The 19,310-nt window shown below is 41.5% G+C and overlaps 3 protein-coding genes across 9 annotated transcripts; 2 read left to right on the top strand and 1 right to left on the bottom strand.

The window, feature by feature from the left end:
* Positions 1-1,932: 1,932 nt before the first annotated feature.
* On the top strand, positions 1,933-3,358 carry LOC129598825 (uncharacterized). The gene is made up of 3 exons (XM_055496896.1): positions 1,933-2,044; positions 2,653-2,811; positions 2,980-3,358. Exons 1-3 carry the CDS (start codon positions 1,976-1,978, stop codon positions 3,094-3,096), a joined length of 345 nt encoding a protein of 114 aa, XP_055352871.1. The 5' UTR covers positions 1,933-1,975; the 3' UTR covers positions 3,097-3,358.
* On the bottom strand, positions 3,187-6,723 carry LOC129598824 (uncharacterized). 4 transcript variants are annotated; one of them, XM_055496892.1, is made up of 6 exons: positions 6,630-6,723; positions 6,410-6,466; positions 5,549-6,128; positions 4,463-5,059; positions 3,802-3,960; positions 3,187-3,543 (listed from the first exon to the last, which is right to left on the bottom strand). In XM_055496892.1, the coding sequence occupies exons 3-6, from the start codon at positions 5,891-5,893 to the stop codon at positions 3,391-3,393; spliced, it is 1,254 nt and encodes a 417-aa protein (XP_055352867.1). In that variant the 5' UTR covers positions 5,894-6,128; positions 6,410-6,466; positions 6,630-6,723; the 3' UTR covers positions 3,187-3,390. The 4 variants fall into 4 exon arrangements, with proteins under 4 accessions (XP_055352867.1, XP_055352869.1, XP_055352868.1 ...); XM_055496894.1 differs by having other exon boundaries at positions 6,417-6,466; XM_055496893.1 differs by having other exon boundaries at positions 6,634-6,699.
* Positions 6,724-10,463: 3,740 nt separating this feature from the next.
* On the top strand, positions 10,464-18,785 carry LOC129598831 (uncharacterized). Of its 4 annotated transcripts, none has more exons than XM_055496910.1 (13): positions 10,464-10,638; positions 10,703-10,907; positions 11,235-11,420; positions 12,187-12,451; positions 12,974-13,121; positions 13,188-13,308; positions 13,585-13,692; positions 13,764-13,904; positions 14,305-14,451; positions 15,517-15,642; positions 16,286-16,413; positions 17,067-17,531; positions 18,436-18,785. In XM_055496910.1, the coding sequence occupies exons 2-12, from the start codon at positions 10,745-10,747 to the stop codon at positions 17,523-17,525; spliced, it is 1,992 nt and encodes a 663-aa protein (XP_055352885.1). In that variant the 5' UTR covers positions 10,464-10,638; positions 10,703-10,744; the 3' UTR covers positions 17,526-17,531; positions 18,436-18,785. The 4 variants fall into 4 exon arrangements, with proteins under 4 accessions (XP_055352885.1, XP_055352883.1, XP_055352886.1 ...); XM_055496908.1 differs by having other exon boundaries at positions 13,764-13,928; XM_055496911.1 differs by lacking the exon at positions 15,517-15,642 and having other exon boundaries at positions 13,764-13,928.
* Positions 18,786-19,310: the final 525 nt, after the last annotated feature.

Below are 19,310 nucleotides of genomic sequence, written 5' to 3'. Positions count from 1 at the left end.
GTACAAACATTTCCGTCCTAGGTTTGTGTAATTGTCCCGTAAAAACATATATTGGATTACCGGAAGTGTGGTCAGATGGCACTGTCGTTCCGGTGCTAAGTTTCGGGCCGACTTCAATCCAGGCAGACTGTCCACCGAATGTAACCTGAACTGCCGAAGAGAATGTAGTTTGCCGCTTAAACGGCACCTACCGGCATACACTTGTCATATGTCAACTGCGGCCCAGTTCACAGCAGCGGGTCAAATGAACAACTGCCAACTTATCGATTTAACCGATGCCGCTCTAAATGGTGAACAAATTCAGGGACGACATTCCCCGATTAAGCTTTCTCAAGCTCTTTTTCCAGTGCACCTCCATAAACCCTTTTGCACACAGTTCTGGTACAATTCCATAGGCGCTTTTTTCGTAAACGCTTTTTTCGTAAACGCTTTTTCCGTAAACGCTTTTTCTGTAAACGTTTTTCATAAAAGCTTTTTCCGTAAATGTTTTTTTTTGCGTTAAGCGCGTTTCTTTGCGTAAACGCTTTTTCCGTAAACGCTTTTGCATAGACGCATTTGCTTCATCAGGATATTTTGGTTTCTCATTTTAAGAGCTTGCTAAAATGAAGTCACCGGCAAAAGAAACCATCATCCCCATGTTCTACTACCGGTGGATGCAGATCCTGGGTATTCTCCCGTACAGCGTCCCGCCCACCACCCACTATGCCATCCTCCTCAAACTCTGGTCGCTCTTCATCTTTGTCATCTTCCTGTTCCTCATGCGCGCCAGCATCCTCTTTCTGTACGGGCTGCACGCCACCCAGCTGCAGAATCTGGAGCTCTTCAGCGTCATCCAGTTTATGTTCGCCAATACCCTGTACATTCATGGCGGGCTGATCACGGTCCTGTGCGTCGTCCAGATGCGCCGGCTGTATACGGTGGCGCGATTGGTCTATTCCGTGGTCCCTCCCGCGGTCCGCGCGACCACCCGCGTCTGGCCGGTGTTGGTAGGAGTAACGTGGGTGTTTGTTGTCGCCAACGTCGTGGCGATGGTGGCGCCGTATATTGATACTCGCCTGCAGAGCACCCAAACCTGGAAGAAACCGGTGTTTCGCGTTCTGTCTACCGGTAATGAGAACGACACCGGCGTGAGCTTTTACATGCATTTCGCGGCGCTGATCTTCCAGGTAAAGTTAAACGGCAAACCGTGTTAAACGTTTTTGAAAACAAAATGCAGTCTGATTTGAAAACGAAATGCACAACAAAAAATATTTCGATAACGAAATTTGTTATTAAGATAGTTAACATTATTTTGCCAAATATGGTTTTGCCGTTTTTTTTAAAACAGTATAAAATTTTGATTCTGGGTGCAAATACCTACCAAATATCAGCTCTTAATTTCGTGATTTTTTTGGCTTAAAATTGTTTTAACAAACTTTATGCTACTCTTGTGTTCTTAGGTATAGTTTCGTCAGGATTCTTAGCCTTCTCTAGGTTTCTTGTACTTTCTTATGTTTTCTTAGGTACTCAGGCTTCTCAGTTATTAGGTTACTTAAGTTCCTTAGATTTCACAGGCTTCTTTGATTTCTTTGGTTGACCTGGTTTCTTTACGGTTTTATTATGATTGCAGCGGAGAAGGATAAACTTTAAAAAGCTTCTTCCTGAACATTATTTTCAGGGTATCGTTCTAAGCTGCAACTGTACGGTGCCGTATGGCGTGCTTTTCGGCATGGTGCACTATCTGGGGAAGAGCTTCGACACGATCCGCCAGGAAGTGGAATACTTCAGTTTAGCTGCCGTCAAACCCGACGAGATGATTAAAAGTATACCGCGACTGCAGCGTTTATACGGGCAACTGGTATACTCTGTACAGGAGGTAGATGCGCTGTTCGGGCCGTTGGTGTTCCTGCGTTGCGTTATCCTGTTCCTGACGTGGATCGCTGTCATGGGGGAGCTGCTGAATCTAGAGCGGGATGCGGTGAATTGGGTCAACTGTATGGTGGGCGGGATTGGGTTCGTGTGTTTTATCGTGGATCTGGTGGTGTTAATTCGCTTCAGCGACAAGGTCAGTTCGTATCGGCCACGAGCAGAATACAGCGACCGGCATCGCAACGTACTAGTTCCAGTGGGAAGCGAAATAGCTGCCCTGGGCACAATTAGAGAATCTAAACTCAAAATATTGTTTTTTTGGCTATTAGAGAATGATATACTCCGCCTTAAAGATATTTTGACCGCGGGCAACAGTACAAAGTGGCGAAAACGTTGGGTAGCCATTTAAGCACTCAAATTTTGTATACAACAGCCGAAACATAGAACCAGTGGTCAAGTGAAAAAGCTGAACCTACGTACTGCAGACGTAGGTTCTGGTGCATAAAACTCTGTGGTATGATAGTTGCAGTCTGACCTGCACCAATATACTGTATTTCTGTTTGTCGATGATGGGCTTCACGTACTGGTAGTTTTGCTTTTGGTAATATTTTCCAGTTTTCCCAGCGCCGACATGCGTGCGCTGAGTTACGCCCTGTGGTTGATGCAGTTTTGGGTTACCCCAGTTTTATTAGTCAATAATACGAGTTTTCGTGTGTCATAAGTTTTCATTAAGTAACGTAATCAGCCGATGATCAGCGAAATACTGGAGAAAATTATGTACTGCTGACGAATTGCGCTTCGTAGGCAAAAGACATCAAACGGTCAATGAAACGCCTGCTAACCGTGGTAACCGACGAACGAGTGGAAAAACTAGTAGAGAATTTTGTCCAGCGCTGCGAGAATGATGACGGTGTCATAACCGGAATGGGATTCTTTCACGTCAACCGAGATTATGTTACGATTGTAAGTACTATGCATTTATCTAACAACGGCACCTCGTCGTTGCGGTAATAACTTTAGCGAAGAAACCTTTACAACTGGTTTGTGTAATGCCGTCCTTAAAAAATTCTTCACTTAGGTCCTGCTTCTAATTCTAAGATAACGAAAACGTAATATAACTGTTTTATAAAGGTCATCGGGATAATTGCGACGTATTTTCTACTGATCTACCAGTCACGCGATCAGAAACTGGATCTTCGCACACTGCGCACAGTTATCGATCCGACAAACGCGAGCCATTTAGCGTAGAGCAATCTTCCTGCTGGTGTATTATTTTGGGTGACACACGGATATTTTGACATCCGCTTATATCAATATGTCGTTGTTTTTGTTATTGATTTCCACGCTTTAGTAGCAGTACCTATATTTGCAAAATTTATTCGTTTAGTACATAACGAGCGCTTCCCACATTGAGGAAATAATGCAGATTTCATCGTTCAGGGTGAATTCCACATAAGGAAACCGATATTCGAATGCGCAAACAACATCTGTTCAAACAATAAAACGATGAAACCGGAACCACGCAGTTTTCGTAGAGCATGGCTATTTTCGGGGGATAGCCGTGGCGTTGAGCAGGATAATATCGGCTAAGCTGTGATATTGTATGTCATCTTTGCGCATGATGGCGTTAACCTTCACTTGAACATCCCGGGCTTGGTAGATGAGGATGAGGTAGGTCAAGAATATTGCCATCAGCTGCAAACAAGTTGTAACTGAGTTACACAACGCAATCGACGCACATCATTACCGTAAATTGATAAGTATTCAAAAATCAAAATCCATAATACTATATAGAATTAAGTAATTAGTGTGACTGCCATAAAACCCCGAAATCCGGGGCTCCTTAAGAAAAATCTTCCGGAGCAATGTTAAACGTTCAGTTCAGGGTACGCGGTTTGTAATTACGGGTACGCGGGTACGCGTTTGTTCAGGGTACGCGGATTAATGACATACAGCCAGAATATATTCCCGCGTAACACTAAAGCATCCCATGGCACTGAAGGCCCGGTCGAAAGCGTTGCAGGTGCCAATAAATTTATCACATTCATCACGGATTTCCGGTGCGGGATCACTGATAACAATCCTTCGCAATGCCCTTTGAACAGCGGATACCTGTTTCCGAGAGCAAGAAACATATTCAAAAATTCCAAGTCATGGGAAATGTACGAGTATTAAACATACGAGTATTAAACAATGTACGAGTATTAAACATACGAGTATTAATCGTAAACAATGTACGAGTATTAAACATACGCATTGGCTTCTTATTAAACTTTATTTGTCCCATTACTCAGTATTTATTCCAAGGCACACTTAAACCAAACTCAGCAAAATAGCACATTAAGTCAATATAATAGTGCCACAAACTTGTTTTTTTCGGTCAGCAATCTTTAGATACTATATATTCGGCAAAGGTTATACTTCCAAAATTTGAGCGAAACTTTACTACTATAATCAATCGTTTTAAAACCTCGTTACAGTCTCTGGGTGACCTTTATAAAAATATTTATATAACAACGTAACGTTACCGAAATAAACAAAAAATTCCAAATAACTACAGTTGTTGACCCAATATAGGAAACACCCTTAAGGTCATAAAGGTCACGTCACTTACTGTATCGAAGAACAGCGTCAGCGCCAGCAGCAGCACAATACTGTTGATCATCATAAACGACGAGGAGATCAGCAGCGTGCGATCCGTATGATCCGCATCAAAATGTAACGTCTCACTGGCCAACGCACACCACGTCAGCAGCGCACAGAAGCAGTCAACGGCAATGAACACCCCGAACGTGTCACTCAACAAATCCTTGGCGAACAACAACCGCTGATACCGCAACCGCAACGCCTCAAACGCAATTTCCCGCTCCGGGAACTCGCCAAGTATCCGCACAATCACTTGGAACTCGGTGCGCAGATGCAGGGCCAGCGTAATGAGGATCCCGTAGGGTACCGTGATGGCACAGTACACGGAGGATTTGTGGATGAAACGCAAGATTTGGGCGACGTAATTGCGGACGGGGTAGCCCCACACGGATAGAGGGTCGCGGTACCAGTAGTCTGAAGGCTCCGTGGCGCTTTTGTAGATCAGTTCGGTCATGGCGCCGGATATGGCAAAGGTCACGTTGTATACCGCGGTCGCCCTCCACCGGCGGTCTAGTTTCCGTAAGGTTTTGGGGAAGCAGAGATAGGAGCGGACCTCTAGCTCTACCTAAGGGTGAAACTCAAACACTTCGGAATCATTTTTGAAATGACCTGAGAATGAAACGAACTTTGAAAAACTAATCGAAATTTGAAAAATAAGAAGCGATTTTTTAAACAGTGTTTTCGGAAATTTTTCGCTTTAAGCCACTGACTGATTAAAATAATGATAACCCGTCTATGTTTATCATTTTATCGACGGCCTTTCGTCAAATCTTTGTTAAATGCAGTCTTTTCTTCCCTTAAAAATGGTTCCATAAAATATTGTACGAAAATGTTGAGCGCTCCAAAGTATTCGGGGCCGTAGCAAATTAACTATACGCAGCGACCGATTTTGGCTGCATCAAAGTGACCTTTCTCACAACTTAAAAAAACTTGATTTTCCCATTTACAGAGTAGAGCACGCGAGGGTCTCGTTGATTTTGAAATGAGAAAAATTAATTTGATTTGATGTTTGAAATTTAAAACCTAAGAATTGTGGTTTGACCCCTAGCTTCACCTGAGTATAGAGGTTCTTCATCTGCACGGCGCAGAGGATGGCGATGATGAGGTACTGCGCCAGGAACATGTTGATATACGTGTACTGGATCAGCGCGTAGTGGTCCAGCTTGCTGACCTCGTCGCCTTTGACGTCCCACATGACAGCGCCGGCGATTTGCAGGAGGATGGCCTGCAGGATGAAGAGCCCGCCGCTCCACAGCATCCACAGGAGGTCGGACCGCGAGAGCCCGGGGGTGTGGGAGAGAGAATACGGGTGAAATCCACATACCTGCATCCAGCGGTAGTAGTAGTGCGGGATGAGCGGCTGGGGAGCTGGCGGTTCCTCGGTGTCCTCCGCCGGCATGCTGATGCTGCATTGGGAGGGCGTAGAACAGTGGGGAATAGTGCAGATCGAGAGATCAACTGGTTTAATAAGAGTTCCGGGGATTTGGAAGTATAATACTCGCTATTGCAGAAATGGGAGAAACTGTGGGGAAATTGTTTATGCGAGCAGGGTGGGATCATGTTGCAGTCATCTGACTGAGGTACACAGCAGTACAGAAGCATGGTGGTACGCGCGGATGATGGGTGTGGTAGATCTGTAAATAAAATCGTAGTGCACGACTAAATGTAATTACGCACATGTGACTCTGTGAGCAATCTTACAATTATTAACATAAAAGCGGTAAATACAGTATTAGCAAAGCCCGGGTACGGTAGTTTTTGACAGTACTTGAGGACGTACTGTAAGTTTGTAGGTACTGTACGGAAAATAAAATAGTGAGTATGTAAATACCTATTTTTATTGGTACTTACAATTACAGATGCCATATTAGGCTTTAAAAGCATACAAGTTGAAAACTACAGTACTCGTAGTTACCCATTACGTAGTTGTAAGGCTTGGTACCCTTATCCGCCGCAGCGCAGCCAGGATCTCCTAATTCAGACAAAATCAGAAAGCCCTTGTTACGAAAGTGGGAAATCACGAAGCAGAAGAACCGTAACCTGGATACGGCACTTTTTAATAAAATTTAACAAAAGAGATAAACTAAACATATAATTATCATCATACATACAATACGTTGAATGACAGTGCTTACCTACTCCGCTACTCGTACATAAATTAGTATGGACATGACAACGTGCGGAGTTTTGGGAAGCACAAGAAAAAAAATTGCTTAATAGCTGCGCTTCGACCTGCGAATGCTGACAAAAAGTTCAAGCTTTCGTAGCAATCGTGATAATTTGCACCACAATCAATCAGTCTTCATAAAGCAACGAATAGACAAACTACCGGTGTATTCTATAGAGCGGCACTCGTTGCCCAGCAATAAGCGCTGTATACAGTACACAGAGATACTGAACTGGGACACATTTATTCAACTTTCAAGTTTCATATATTTTTTGACTAACAACAATTACAGCCGGTAATGTCGGCTGCCATGTTGGCCGGAAGCTGACTAAGAGGTGTTTACAGGTGTTGGCCAATGTTGAAATCCGCAGACCTGACAATGCGGTTAGGTAGAGCAGAAGTAAGAGTACTAGTAAATAGAGTATTATTATATCACCAGCGCGATGATTCTATTAACCAAGCTAAGAACCGCTTTGATAAAGAACTGCAAACCCGGTTGGCCGAAACTAGAGGAACGTCACAAAGGTCAGTGGAAGAAATCAGATGCCATTTACACCGCCGATCTGAAAAAGTATCAAGATGAAACAGAGGCGCAGATACAACGCTTACACGAGGAAAATATTTCCAAGATACGCCAGCTTTTGGATGAGCTGTTGAACAAACAGGAGAGAGGACTACAGCGTTTGATGGAGAATCATGGGAAATTAAAAGAACGGTTAGAAAAAGAGCAGAACGATAATTTCCAAAAAAAATGTCCAGCTTGGAGCAAAAAAATAACCAGGAGAACATCGCACTGGAAAAGCGATATATTAAACGAATAGAAGATTTAAGAAAAGGTCATGAACGTGAAATCGACAATCCCCGTCTGGAATCGACTGATAATCAAGCTGAAGTGGTTAAAAAACTGGAAATCTCCCATTTGAAAGAAATCACGGATATAAGTAACAATCACACGGAGGAGATTGAACGGCTGAAAAATGCGCATGTGCTGCAAATAAAAATCATTTATCTGGAAAACGGCCACCAAAGACTTTATTATAAATTTATAAGTAGGTACTCGCGTCCATAAAGCTTAAGCCATCCCTAAAGCAAGTAAGATCGTCCATAAAGGCTAAAGCATCAAACGTTCACCGAAGGGAACGAAGAGCAGAACTCCTCTGTAATCCTAACCAGGGGATACGTCATATACAGAAACGTGTAGAAGCGCATCGCATGATGCATTTCTGCCGTACTAAGACACGAAATTACGGATACTCGTACATGTACAAGCCTGTCCCGTAATTCCTATCGCATCAACACAGCGGCAAATGCAAATTCACGGGTTACACCACTCCATAAGGGGCGCGCCACGTCACCACACTACTTTTGCTTTAAATGCATTTCGACACGGTGGTTGCTTGCCAACTATCCGTCTAAATTAGAAACGGTCGACACAAATTACAAAAAAATTTATTACCTTGTCTTCTTTATCACATTATTTACTCGCACATTCGTAATAGTTATGACAGGGTGATGCCGGTAAGCTATCTACCGCGATGTTTGGGCGAACGGATGGGCAGATTTTGACGCGCCAAAGCGCCTCCATATAACTACGTACAAGAGCGAGTATACAGGCATACGAACCAAGCCGAGACGTGCGGCCTAGCTCTAATTGCATCTCAAACGTGAATGCTAAATTAAATTAATGTTAAACAAGCATTAAACCAGTAAAACTCACGCAACATAAGTACGAACAGCGGAATTAGGTTTCTTAGGTTTCCCTTAAGATTTTTGGGGTCTTCGAAAATTCCTATTAAATGCCAAAAAACAATGTTCGCCGATAAATTGTATAAGAATGTAGATTTCCGTATACTGATTATCTTACATTTTGAGAGGAGTGAATTTGTCATCGTATTCGTGGAACATGTACAATATATTTATACTTCGTATTGTAAGGGCAGCCGCTCATACCGCAAACTTCGCGCTAAATTCTTCTCTGTACCTTACGGTAGAAATTATAAATACGGATAAGAATACTTGTGCAGCGCTCTTTTTCGGATTCCGGCATACAGGGCCAATAATCTCGTAAATTCTGTTGTTTTATTGAACACCAATAAACATATACTCGTACCGAACGATAGGTCAGAGGCGACGAGCCATCCAACTCCGTTTTATCGTGGTACGGGTGTGTAACCCTAGTTGAATCTTAATACTGAGTTACCGTTGCATTATGTATTAAAGGAGAATATCAAAAACAATGGTTGCTGGAATTAATTTTAAATGTTCGACCTTGTCGTTCGGTCTTTTGGATCGGGTATTAGTGTATTGCCATCTCTCTCCATGACGAACATTTCAAGCGAATCAAGCCAGCATTGTTATTCTCCTTTTAACATATAAAATTTACATATTAAAAGGAGAATAACAATGCTGGCTACATACCGCATACACGGTTGTTGAGCACCACGACCGGCAGCGGCTTTACGCGGCATAACAGCAGATACAGTACTGTAACTGAAGTAATGCATGCTTTGTGTATTATCCACGCGGGCAACGCCCATGCGGACAACCAAAGAAACTGTCATATTACAATAATGTCATAATAAGCGTACTATGTAGCTCTTTAATAGCTCCGCAATTTTGTTTTTAATGACCCTTTTAGAGATCAGTAACGGGGTACGCCGATTTAGTGTCAAGTCTTGTGTTTAGGCTATAACAACAAGGCTTTTAGTATCTTTCTAACATGCAAACAAACCAAATAAAAAAATGTGTACTGTAGTGGCTCGCACATCTTGTACCACAGAGTTGGTGTACGGGAAAAATGTGCATCCAATATACACACTCTAACCGGGCAAAATGCACGCCTACGAAATAATGCTTGATTTGACTTCAAGATGAACTCTCCTTCTGAATCTGTCCAGAATCAAACATTTTCTTTAAAATTGTAATTCACCTTAGAAAAGAAGCTCTGTATCCTGAGAACTCCGAATTGTTCTGTAGCTGTAGAATGTTGACGCTGATTGCTGAACGTACCCTCACTCTGCAGGGGCACCCCAAAACCACAACAAATCAGTGTTTGAATTCGAGCTGACAGCAAAGATTTAAGTTAATGGCTGCTTTTGAGCATAAATTTAATTAATAATTAGAACTCTAATTTTTTTTAATATTCAAGATTATGCCTCGGCATAATCTTGAACAATATTCAAGATTACGCGGATTATCACTCGCTTGGGACGTGACCTGTAGACACTGTTGCGCTTTCACATGTCAAAGGCCACTTCCACCACAACCGGAGCGGCCGCCATGCAAGCAGAGTTACGGAAATCAGGACTATATTCCTATCTGGTTGGCCGCTACCTATTCGTCCGATCGCCTTCGAAACACTGGGCCCGTGGGGACCGTCGGCGATCGCCATCATCAAGAACTGGGAAAAAGACCTGCAGCACACCGGAGAAGCACGCTCGCACGAATTTCTGCACAGCGATTGTCCATAAATTCAACGGGAAATGCGGCGTCAGTGCTGGGCACGATGGAAGGACTGGATAAGCTGAACAGAAATTTCCGGCAATTTGACGGCAAAATTAATAAATTACTTTGAATTGTAAGTACATATGTAAGGTCTTTGAATTGTCTGATGACCGATCAATCTATCACAACGGATGACCACTGAGCCTGAGGCACAGACCACGGACCGACTTGCAGTGGCCTGAGAGACAGCGCAGATCTGAAGGCGCAGGCTGATAGCAGAGCGATTTTGTTTGGCTGAACCGTGCACCTGTGCAGTGGACCATTCAGGCAAGCCGATTACACAATCGGCTGTACTCTGTACTGTACCAGCCCGATTCTACAGCCACGCATCGCATTTTCAGTGCTTCTCTTTTTATCCTGACAGTTCTTGCCGTGCACCATTCGATAATCGATCCATTCGCTTTACTGATATTCTGTTTGTTGTTTTTACTTTTTCAGTTTCCAAATTTTACTTGTGACTTTTCCTGTCCTTGGTAAACAACCTCCTCTCTCTAGACTCTAGTAGAAACCAGCGATCAGCTAAACGTGGTTTCGTAGGTTTCCACGCGTGACGCAGCTGCAGCCAAAATCCAGGCAGCGATGTCTGTACGCGTCAAGCTGTGCGATTCCGTCACCAGCAGCAGCACCATGCAGGCCCCCAACATCCGCTACATGAAACTGGATGCCAGCGCTAACTACGCTGTGCTCCAGCAGCGTGTCCGGGATTTGGTGGGACACGACCAGTTCCGAATGTTCTGGAAAGGTAAACGGCACAAAGCACAGCAACCTGTAAACTATACCTACCTTCTTCAAACTATGTCACGATAACGTTTATCTGTCGGAGATGGTACTACCTGATTTGTTTTATTTTCGAGGAGCCAAGCCACTCTAACAGATCCTTATCCGTAGAAGAACATCAGATATGCTAGGCTAGTCAAATCACCAACTCGTTAAACACCACTTATGGGGACGCTAGAGAAGCAACACGTCACGATGTTGCTATAGGCTAATCATAATACTGGCACATAGGCGGTGAAAAAGCTACGTCCTGCACATGCACTTCAATGGATTATCGGTATGGCTGTTTTAGATAGCAATGGTGAAGAGCCCGTGTGCGGCTGTGACGATGAACTGGAGATGGCCGTGGTGTCCCGTCCCGCCGACGGCCTGCTGACGCTGTGGGTCCGCCACTTGGCGTCATCCGCACCGTCCAGCGCGACTCCGTCTCCCAGCCGTCTGCCTCCCGTTGTTTCATCAACGGCTCCGGTATTCTCAGGTAAACCCCAAACTCCGGTAGTTTTTAACTGTGTACTACGCTTACAGCACTAAGCTCACAATGTCATGGAGAGGCTTATCTGACAGACACAACGATGATTTCGGTCACTTTTAAGGCCAAGAAAAATCAAAAGCGCGTTTACTTGTCAATTTATTTTTCTTTCGCTGTGGTTTTTGAAACACCGGGTGTCTGGAGTAAAAAAAGCTGAGTTTCAGATCAATAGACTCGGTAAGATGCTCTTTGAGAGGGTACAAGAGAAGCGGTCTATTCCGTTTCTGAAGCAGAGAATCAGTGTCGCTTTAATGCGGGGTTATGCTGCTTGTGTTCAGGAAGGTTTTGTATCGGTAAGAGACTAGACGAAGTGTACAGTATTATGTGCTGATGTAACGCGTGATTTTTTGTTTTTGACAACTGTTAATTTGAATAACCCCGTAAAGTAAGTAGAGTTTAACTTTTAAACGGTTTCATATTCTGGTCGCCGGTCACTTACAGTCTTACACCAGCCCCATGTGGAGCGCTACAAGAACTACCCTTGGGAGTTCCCAGATCTCCCGTATCTGAACTTCCATCCATTTTAGAATTTTTAGAGAAGAGATTTTAGAACTGCTACCTAGCTACCTAGCTTCAAAACGACAGCCCAGCCATTGGTTCTATTTTTGTGCCGCAGTGTGATCGTATGCGCTTGTGACTTGGCATTTTCCTTGTCAAATTGAGCACGTTTTTCCGGTGTGACTATGCGAGTGAACGGGTATCCGTATGGTTGCAGGCATGATGGGTACGGCGAGTGCCATCGCGGTGGCATTTCCTTATCCAGTCGTTCAGAGTAAGAACTCCATCACCGCCCGACGCAGCCACCAGCCCCAGCTGCCCATCACTCATACCGTGCGAGTGACGAAGAAGCCGCGACCTGCAGTGAAGCACCGGAAAAAGATGGTTTCCGCGGTGCCACCCTCACCGTCGCCGAGTCCGCCCGTGGAGACCAGCAGCGCGGTGGTGTACGAAGCGGAACCTCCCCTGGATGTCGATTCCCCGTAAGTGCGTGGAACCCACCGTGGTTCCATGTAGACGAAAAAAAGTTGGTCCGCTGTAAGACAGTTTAACAATGAAATCAGTAAGTACAGTGGACGACAAAATTTACTTAACGTCGGAACCGGTTTTGCGGCTTTAGCCTTATGCGCAACTGAATGACAGAGAAGCAGAGAGAACACGGTTGCCGCGCTTACGTAACTGCTCAGTAAGCGGATATAGCGATGAATATGCGACGCTCATTCATCGTATGCGCTGTAAGCCGACAGCATCTAACGATCCCCGTTAAGTAAATTTTGTCGGCCCTTGTTAAATGTACAACGGGATCATGCGTGTGAATAAATCGCCGGCACTGCGTTCGAACAGAAAAATACTTGTTTGCCGCGTATGTGTGGAAGTGTGCCATTACATGTTTCACAAATTTCCAAAAAAAAAATTGTGGAGTCATTTGGAACTTGGAGAAGAATTTTAGAAAGCTGATGCGGTGTACAACGACCTTCACCGTCTGTTTGGGTTGGATGGTGTAGGTTGTGCGTGGTGAGCAACATATGGGCCAATGACCCGGCTGCCGTGCTGCCCGCCGCCCCCGTCGACACCCTGCGGGGCCCGCCGTCCAGCCGTCGTCGCCGGACCACACCGGGCGCGGGTGTGGCAGCCGGTGTTTCCATCATCGCGGTGCGTATCCGTGCATCCATCTCCGCCGCGTTCGTCGTGAATTTCGACAAAAAATTTCTGGTTTAGGCGGTGTCGGACGGGGCTAGTCCGCATCGTGCGGCTGCGCCGGATGCCGGGGACGTGACGATCCCGGAAACCGCGCGGGAAGACGCCAATGGGGTTTCTTCCAATATTCCCGACGCGCTTGGTTCGTTTTGAATTAGCTGCTGGATGCATAAGCTCGATACAATAAATCAAGAATAATTTACCGATTTATTGGCGGAATTTGGTATTTATCTCTGATTGGTTCGTTTACCAAAAATATCACTTCGGGCGTTTATCTGTCCATTTGCTTAACTCTGGGTTGATATTAACATCGGTAAAATAGAATTATTTATTTATTTGTTAAATTTATTTTTTTCATAATTTATTTTCGCAAAATTGTGGAAATTTGTTGTGGTAAACGGTGACGCGTCGACTGCAGTGTCCAGCGTGGAGAGTGCGGAGGAAACGGTGCCGGAAGTGGCTGCTGTCGGTGGTGCTGGTGCGGATGGATCCCGTGGGGCGGTTGCACTGGCGACGGATCAACACGGTGCGTTTAATTTTTTCCCTTAATTTTCACCTTACTCTTTAACTCCCATTTTTTGGTGGTTTTATTGACAGAAATGGAAGTCCTGCCGTCGGCCAGCAGTGTGGATCAGTTGGCGGATGTGTCGTTGTCGCTCTCCATCAGCAGCAGCGACTCCAGTGACACCAGCCTGAACAGTAGCTTTACGGCATCGGAAACCGATTCCGAAATATGTGGTTCGTTTCCGCTGGATAATTCTGGTGATATCTTAAACCTCTGCTGTAATATTCTACAAAATGAACATAAAAATTCATAATAAATTATAGAAAATTATGAACAATTAAAAACATTATAATAGCTGGAAAAATAATAATATAACATTAAGAGATAATGCAGAATAAAATTTAGAATAAGAACTGCAGCACGCGTTGGTATTTAATAATCCAAGATTATAAATAAATAATAATAAAAAAAATAGTAAGTTTATATTCAGTACATAAGTAATTAAATGAATAATCAGAACAATAATTAAGCAAACAATAATACGTCATGTTTATCTTTATACGGTGTGGCTGTTGCAGCTCGATAACAATACTGTGTATTACTTATAACATATGTTTCCGCACGGATTTGCAGTTTCGCCGATTGCATCAGCGAATGGTGCGGGTTCGCACAGGGGAATGATCCATTCGGTCCCGTTGCATGACAGTCTGAGTCGGGCAGACTTGGCCGTTGCCGGGTCACAGCCGACCGCGGCAGCTCCCGACGTGTCCCGTGAGAATCGTACGTGAAAATTTAGCGTTCCGGATTTTGTTTTATAATTTCGCAGAAATAATAATAAATCGTTAATAATCAGAATAAAACCCAATTCCTTAAAAGAAGATTTTAATTCCGTACTAATTTTTGATTGTTAATTGCTTAATAGATCTTTATTTACCTGTACAACCGGTAAAAAAAATATAAAAATGGAATATGTAGAAGCATACGGTATAAAGTTGGCGGAATAACAATTAAAATTTGCAAAATAAAATTCAAAGAAATGCAAATTAAAATTTACATATAAAATTCTGGTGTAAATTTAGACAGTCAAAATTAGCATCGTGCATGCTCTTATAATGCGAGACAGGGATCGACATTTTACTGCCGACTGGCCTGCGGTTTGACCAGCGCATCGCGTAATTCATCGTCCATTCTCAGTAATCTTATTTTGCATTTAATTTCTGTAAATTTTAATTTGCATCTTTTTACCTTTGCGAAATTCCCATTTTGGTACGTTCTTTGAACAGTTTCAAAATTTTTACGATTTTTGAATTTATTTTATTAGCTTTTTATTTTTTACGTTTTTATATTTTTGATACATTGGTAAAATATATTACTTTTAAGCTTTGCGGAAGCACGATTAATCATTTATAATTATGCGTGTTTCCAAATTTTGTAACGTTTTTATGTAATAATATGTAATTTCAACCTAAAAGCCATGGCGAAAATATTGTGCAGTTAATGAACATTCTGTTTACCGAATTTCATGTAGACTAACCGTCTAGCGTAAGTTCACTTTGATACAGTCACCAGCTAAGTAGTTAAATTATACAAATTTTTTGTGAAATTTTAAGGAAGCGATTTAATGTGTATATTCAGGATATAGTAAACTAATTTAAGTATTTATTAAATTAACAAATAGCTGCGGCAAGAATATTGTGTAAAAACTGGAAAAAAATCGTATAAAAATTCTCGGTGGACATCAGAGTGTCAAATTATGTTTGCATAAAATTTTTTTATTTATCCTCGTAATTTTACGCTGATAAATTTTTGAGGAAGAAAAATTGCATGTGTGCGTTAACATTCCAGTGTCCCTGGATGTAGGACGACTGGATTTCCGTGACGGGATCCAACCGCTCCCACGTGGAAACAGCCTGCGCACTGATGAAGGATCACACGTGGCCGCGACGATCACCGGCGTATCCGATTCGAATGGTATTCTGTTCGTTTATATGCTTCTGTATTCTGATGATTTTTTAATAAGCAATGTGTATCATATTTCTTATTTGTTACAGTATTTTTATAACGGTAATTTTTATAACGGTAATTTTTATTACGGTAACGGTAATTTATAACGGTTATTATAACGGTAATGACGGTAATTTTTATAACGGTAATTTTTATTTAATTTTTTATAACGGTAATTTTTATAACGGTAATTTTTATTTAATTTTTTATAACGGTAATTTTTATAACGGTAATTTTTATTTAATTTTTTATAACGGTAATTTTTATAACGGTAATTTTTATTTAATTTTTTATAACGGTAATTTTTATAACGGTAATTTTTATAACGGTAATTTTTATTTAATTTTTTCATTATATTTATCTTTATTGATTCTTTATACTATGTATTTTTATGCTGTTTATTTTTATACTATTTTTTTACAGTCTATTTTTACTTACTTTTTATACAATTTATTTTTAATAATTTTTTATAACAGAATTTTTTTAATTATTGTGTACGAAAAGCGGAGCGTAAAGTTGATTAAGAAGTGCAAATCTACTAAAAATTAAGTACGTTGGACACAAAAACAAATCGATAAAAATGGGTGTTTATGTGTGTTGTCATTTGCAGTGGCATTGAATGCACCGGCACCGGAAAGCGGTGGAAAGAATCACCCGGGACCTTTAAAGCCGGGCGGGGTGGCAAAAGGTCACCACCACCATTTGCCGCGGCAACCAGCAGTGTATCCAATGAAAACGGTAATTTCCGTGATAATGTTCACATTGTATAGTACCGGTCGTATTTTCCGGGATTTCGTATTTTTGATGACATCCATTACAGTCGCATTATTTTACTAATAAATTTAGGGATTCACAAGTCAGTGCAAAGTATGAAATCTAAACAATTCTATCCAGCAACAGAAAAATTATTAAAAATGCGTAAAAAAGAACTATTTAATGTAACCAAAACCGAGCATTTACGTACTTATTTAAAAATTATTTAACGGAATAAATTGGATAAAAATTGGATTCGTATAACGGTAAAGACTGATATTTACGGATATAATTGACTATGCGCCCTAAAATTTTGGGGCGCATAGCACTTTCGTTTTTTTTATTTTATATACCATATTAATTCAAAATGGGTGTCTGTAATAAACAGGGTGTGAAAAGGGGTGCCTTTAATAAACGGGGGTTTTAGGGGGTGCCTATAACGGTTTCCTAAATAAAAATATTCAGGCCATTAGACCGAATAAAATTTTTAAAAAATGCAGTAAACGTACCAATATAAATTCTAGATTACATAAAAATAACAATGCCGTTAGACGGATGAAACACTTACGAAAATTTACAAAATAAAAGAATGCTATTAAAAATTACGAAACAAATAAAATTTTAATTTCTAATTGTAGTCGGACCGTCCAGCCGCGCACCGACGCCGGTACCGGCTGTCTTCCAGTTTCCAGCCCGTCTGCAGCGCTGCAACTCGATGCCGACCAGCGCGGCGCGGGCGGGTCAACGCCAGCGCTCCCCGGCAGCCCCCACCACGGGGCGCGCCCCCAAACGCCCCCACGCCGCGGACAGCGACGAGGAGGAGGTCGTCCCCATGCCGTGGCGTAGCGGGGTACGCCGACCGCCGCCGCCGCCCAGCCGGGAGCCCCCGCCGGCCCCGCACCAGCCGACGCGGGTGCGCTTCCAGGAGATGGTGGAGGTCTACTCGCTGGAGCTCAGGGGACCCTGCCAACCGGCCGCCGAGCACCGGGAGATGCGCCCGTCCTGGCCGGCGGCGTCCACGGCCCTCCGACGTGGCTGGCGCAGTGCCTCCGTGGCGCACTGATGCGTTGTCAGAGAGCCATGGATATTGGACGTAAAAACAGGTACTTAGATGCGTATTTAATTTAATGATATTTAATTTAATTTTAATTTAATTTAGATAATTTTGTGCGTATTTAATTTAATAATATTTAATTTAATTTTAATTTAATTTAGATAATTTTGTGCGTATTTAATTTAATAATATTTAATTTAATTTTAATTTAATTTAGATAATTTTGTGCGTATTTAATTTTTCTGTTTGATTTTTATTTGACTTCATTATTTGAACAGGTAAATGATTTTTTCATACGTTATTGATCAATTCGGCCGACTAGCCCATTTGCGCTTTTTGTGAAGCCGAAAAAAGTCGCTGTTTTGTTCTGGTCAGTTTGATTTTTTATTTTGATGTTTGTATGAATTTTCTGCAGTTTAATTTAATTATTTAATTGCAGCCGGTTTCCATTTTTTGTAAGACGGGAAACGGTAAACGCTTCATTTTGAGGCATATTGCGCAAGCAAATTCTGCTCATTCGGACCCAGCGCCGGTGATTTATGCGCATCGGATGTGGCTTGTTGCACCCTTTTTCTTATTGATTACAGTTACAAATTACTGTATTTTTTATTAGGAAAATTTCTTAATTTTTGGGAATTGTTTTGAAATTTATTTTTTATAAATTGTTTTTTTTCAGATTTAATTGTTGAAGTTGTCCGCATTGCGGTAAACCGGTTCCCTTGTTGTTCGCAAGACCCGAAAAAATGGCAGCGAATGTGTCTCGCTTGGCATTTTTTATGGATTGAGTAGTTTTTTTTAAATACGATAATTAATCTGATTTTGCGAAATTTTATTTATGATTTCAATTTTTTAATTAATTTTGTAGCTTAGTTTAAGTATAAATTTTCTAAAAATTCTGCTGACTTGCCGATTACATTTTTTTAGTCGTTTTTTTGTAAATTTGCTTATTCCAGACAGTTTCACGGGAGAACGGGGATACGGGAAAATCGTGATGGATTGTGTTGGACTGGAAAGCGTCTGCGGCCAGAGCCGGGTTTGATTATTACGTTGATTATGAAGGGAATTTTTATGACTTTTTTATGATTATACTGTACAGTTATTATGAATAGTATTTGTCGGTTGTTGTTGATTATCGAGTAAACGGTTGGAACGTGATTTTCTGCTGATGGATTGATCGCTTGTGATGAACTTTTGGTCGTCTTTGTGGCGTCGTATCCGTTGGATTTTTGTGCCTTTTTTTATTATGCGCCAGTCAGAAATGACCACAAACTTTCTTTAGTTTTGTGCCTGATCGGCGATGATCTGGAAGAGAAATAAAAATTACAATGAATTATAAATTATTATTGTTGTCGGCACCTTCCAATAATGGTAAAATTTATTACGGTTTGTTTATTATGGTAACGATTTAATCCAGCGATTTGTTGATTCTTGTAACAGGAAAAACATTGGAATTTTTCGGGAGAAAAATCGCGCAGATCTTGATTAATAACATTTATTTATGGATTTAATAAAAAATACAATTATAATTAATTTTTCTTATAATAATAATTATAATTAAGATAAAATCATAATTAAGATAAAAGTATTTTTTATAATTATAATAATTATAATTAAGATAAAATTATAATTAAGATAAAATTATTATAATTATAATTAAGATAAATTTATTTTTTTATAATTTTTCTTTAAATTATAAGTTGCATAAATTTTTTTTTATAAATTACAATTTGATTTTCTTTAGTGCGAAAGGTGAACGCGGAACCGACACCGTAGACATTCGATTAATTTTATTTAATTTTTTCAGACGGTAATTCTAAACCGGCATTTC

The sequence above is a fragment of the Paramacrobiotus metropolitanus genome, unplaced genomic scaffold (assembly GCF_019649055.1).
Source record: "Paramacrobiotus metropolitanus isolate TYO unplaced genomic scaffold, Prichtersi_v1.0 Parri_scaffold0000130, whole genome shotgun sequence".
Classification (NCBI taxonomy): Eukaryota; Metazoa; Tardigrada; class Eutardigrada; order Parachela; family Macrobiotidae; genus Paramacrobiotus; species Paramacrobiotus metropolitanus.
This window is presented reverse-complemented; position numbering and strand designations above follow the sequence as displayed.

What these genes read in the sequence shown, in the direction of transcription:
- LOC129598825 (XM_055496896.1), top strand. Translation starts at nt 1,976, where the DNA reads ATGGTGGGCGGGATTGGGTTCGTGTGTTTTATCGTGGATCTGGTGGTG. An exon ending in TAATTCGCTTCAGCGACAAG is followed by an intron (nt 2,045 to 2,652) that starts GTCAGTTCGTAT and finishes TGCGCTTCGTAG; the next exon opens with GCAAAAGACATCAAACGGTC. An exon ending in ACCGAGATTATGTTACGATT is followed by an intron (nt 2,812 to 2,979) that starts GTAAGTACTATG and finishes TGTTTTATAAAG; the next exon opens with GTCATCGGGATAATTGCGAC.
- LOC129598824 (XM_055496892.1), bottom strand. Translation starts at nt 5,893, where the DNA reads ATGCCGGCGGAGGACACCGAGGAACCGCCAGCTCCCCAGCCGCTCATC. An exon ending in TGACGCTGTTCTTCGATACA is followed by an intron (nt 3,961 to 4,462) that starts GTAAGTGACGTG and finishes TCTCGGAAACAG; the next exon opens with GTATCCGCTGTTCAAAGGGC. An exon ending in CGCGGGAATATATTCTGGCT is followed by an intron (nt 3,544 to 3,801) that starts GTATGTCATTAA and finishes ACTTGTTTGCAG; the next exon opens with CTGATGGCAATATTCTTGAC.
- LOC129598831 (XM_055496908.1), top strand. Translation starts at nt 10,745, where the DNA reads ATGTCTGTACGCGTCAAGCTGTGCGATTCCGTCACCAGCAGCAGCACC. An exon ending in ACTGGCGACGGATCAACACG is followed by an intron (nt 13,693 to 13,763) that starts GTGCGTTTAATT and finishes TTTTATTGACAG; the next exon opens with AAATGGAAGTCCTGCCGTCG. An exon ending in CGGCGTATCCGATTCGAATG is followed by an intron (nt 15,643 to 16,285) that starts GTATTCTGTTCG and finishes TGTCATTTGCAG; the next exon opens with TGGCATTGAATGCACCGGCA.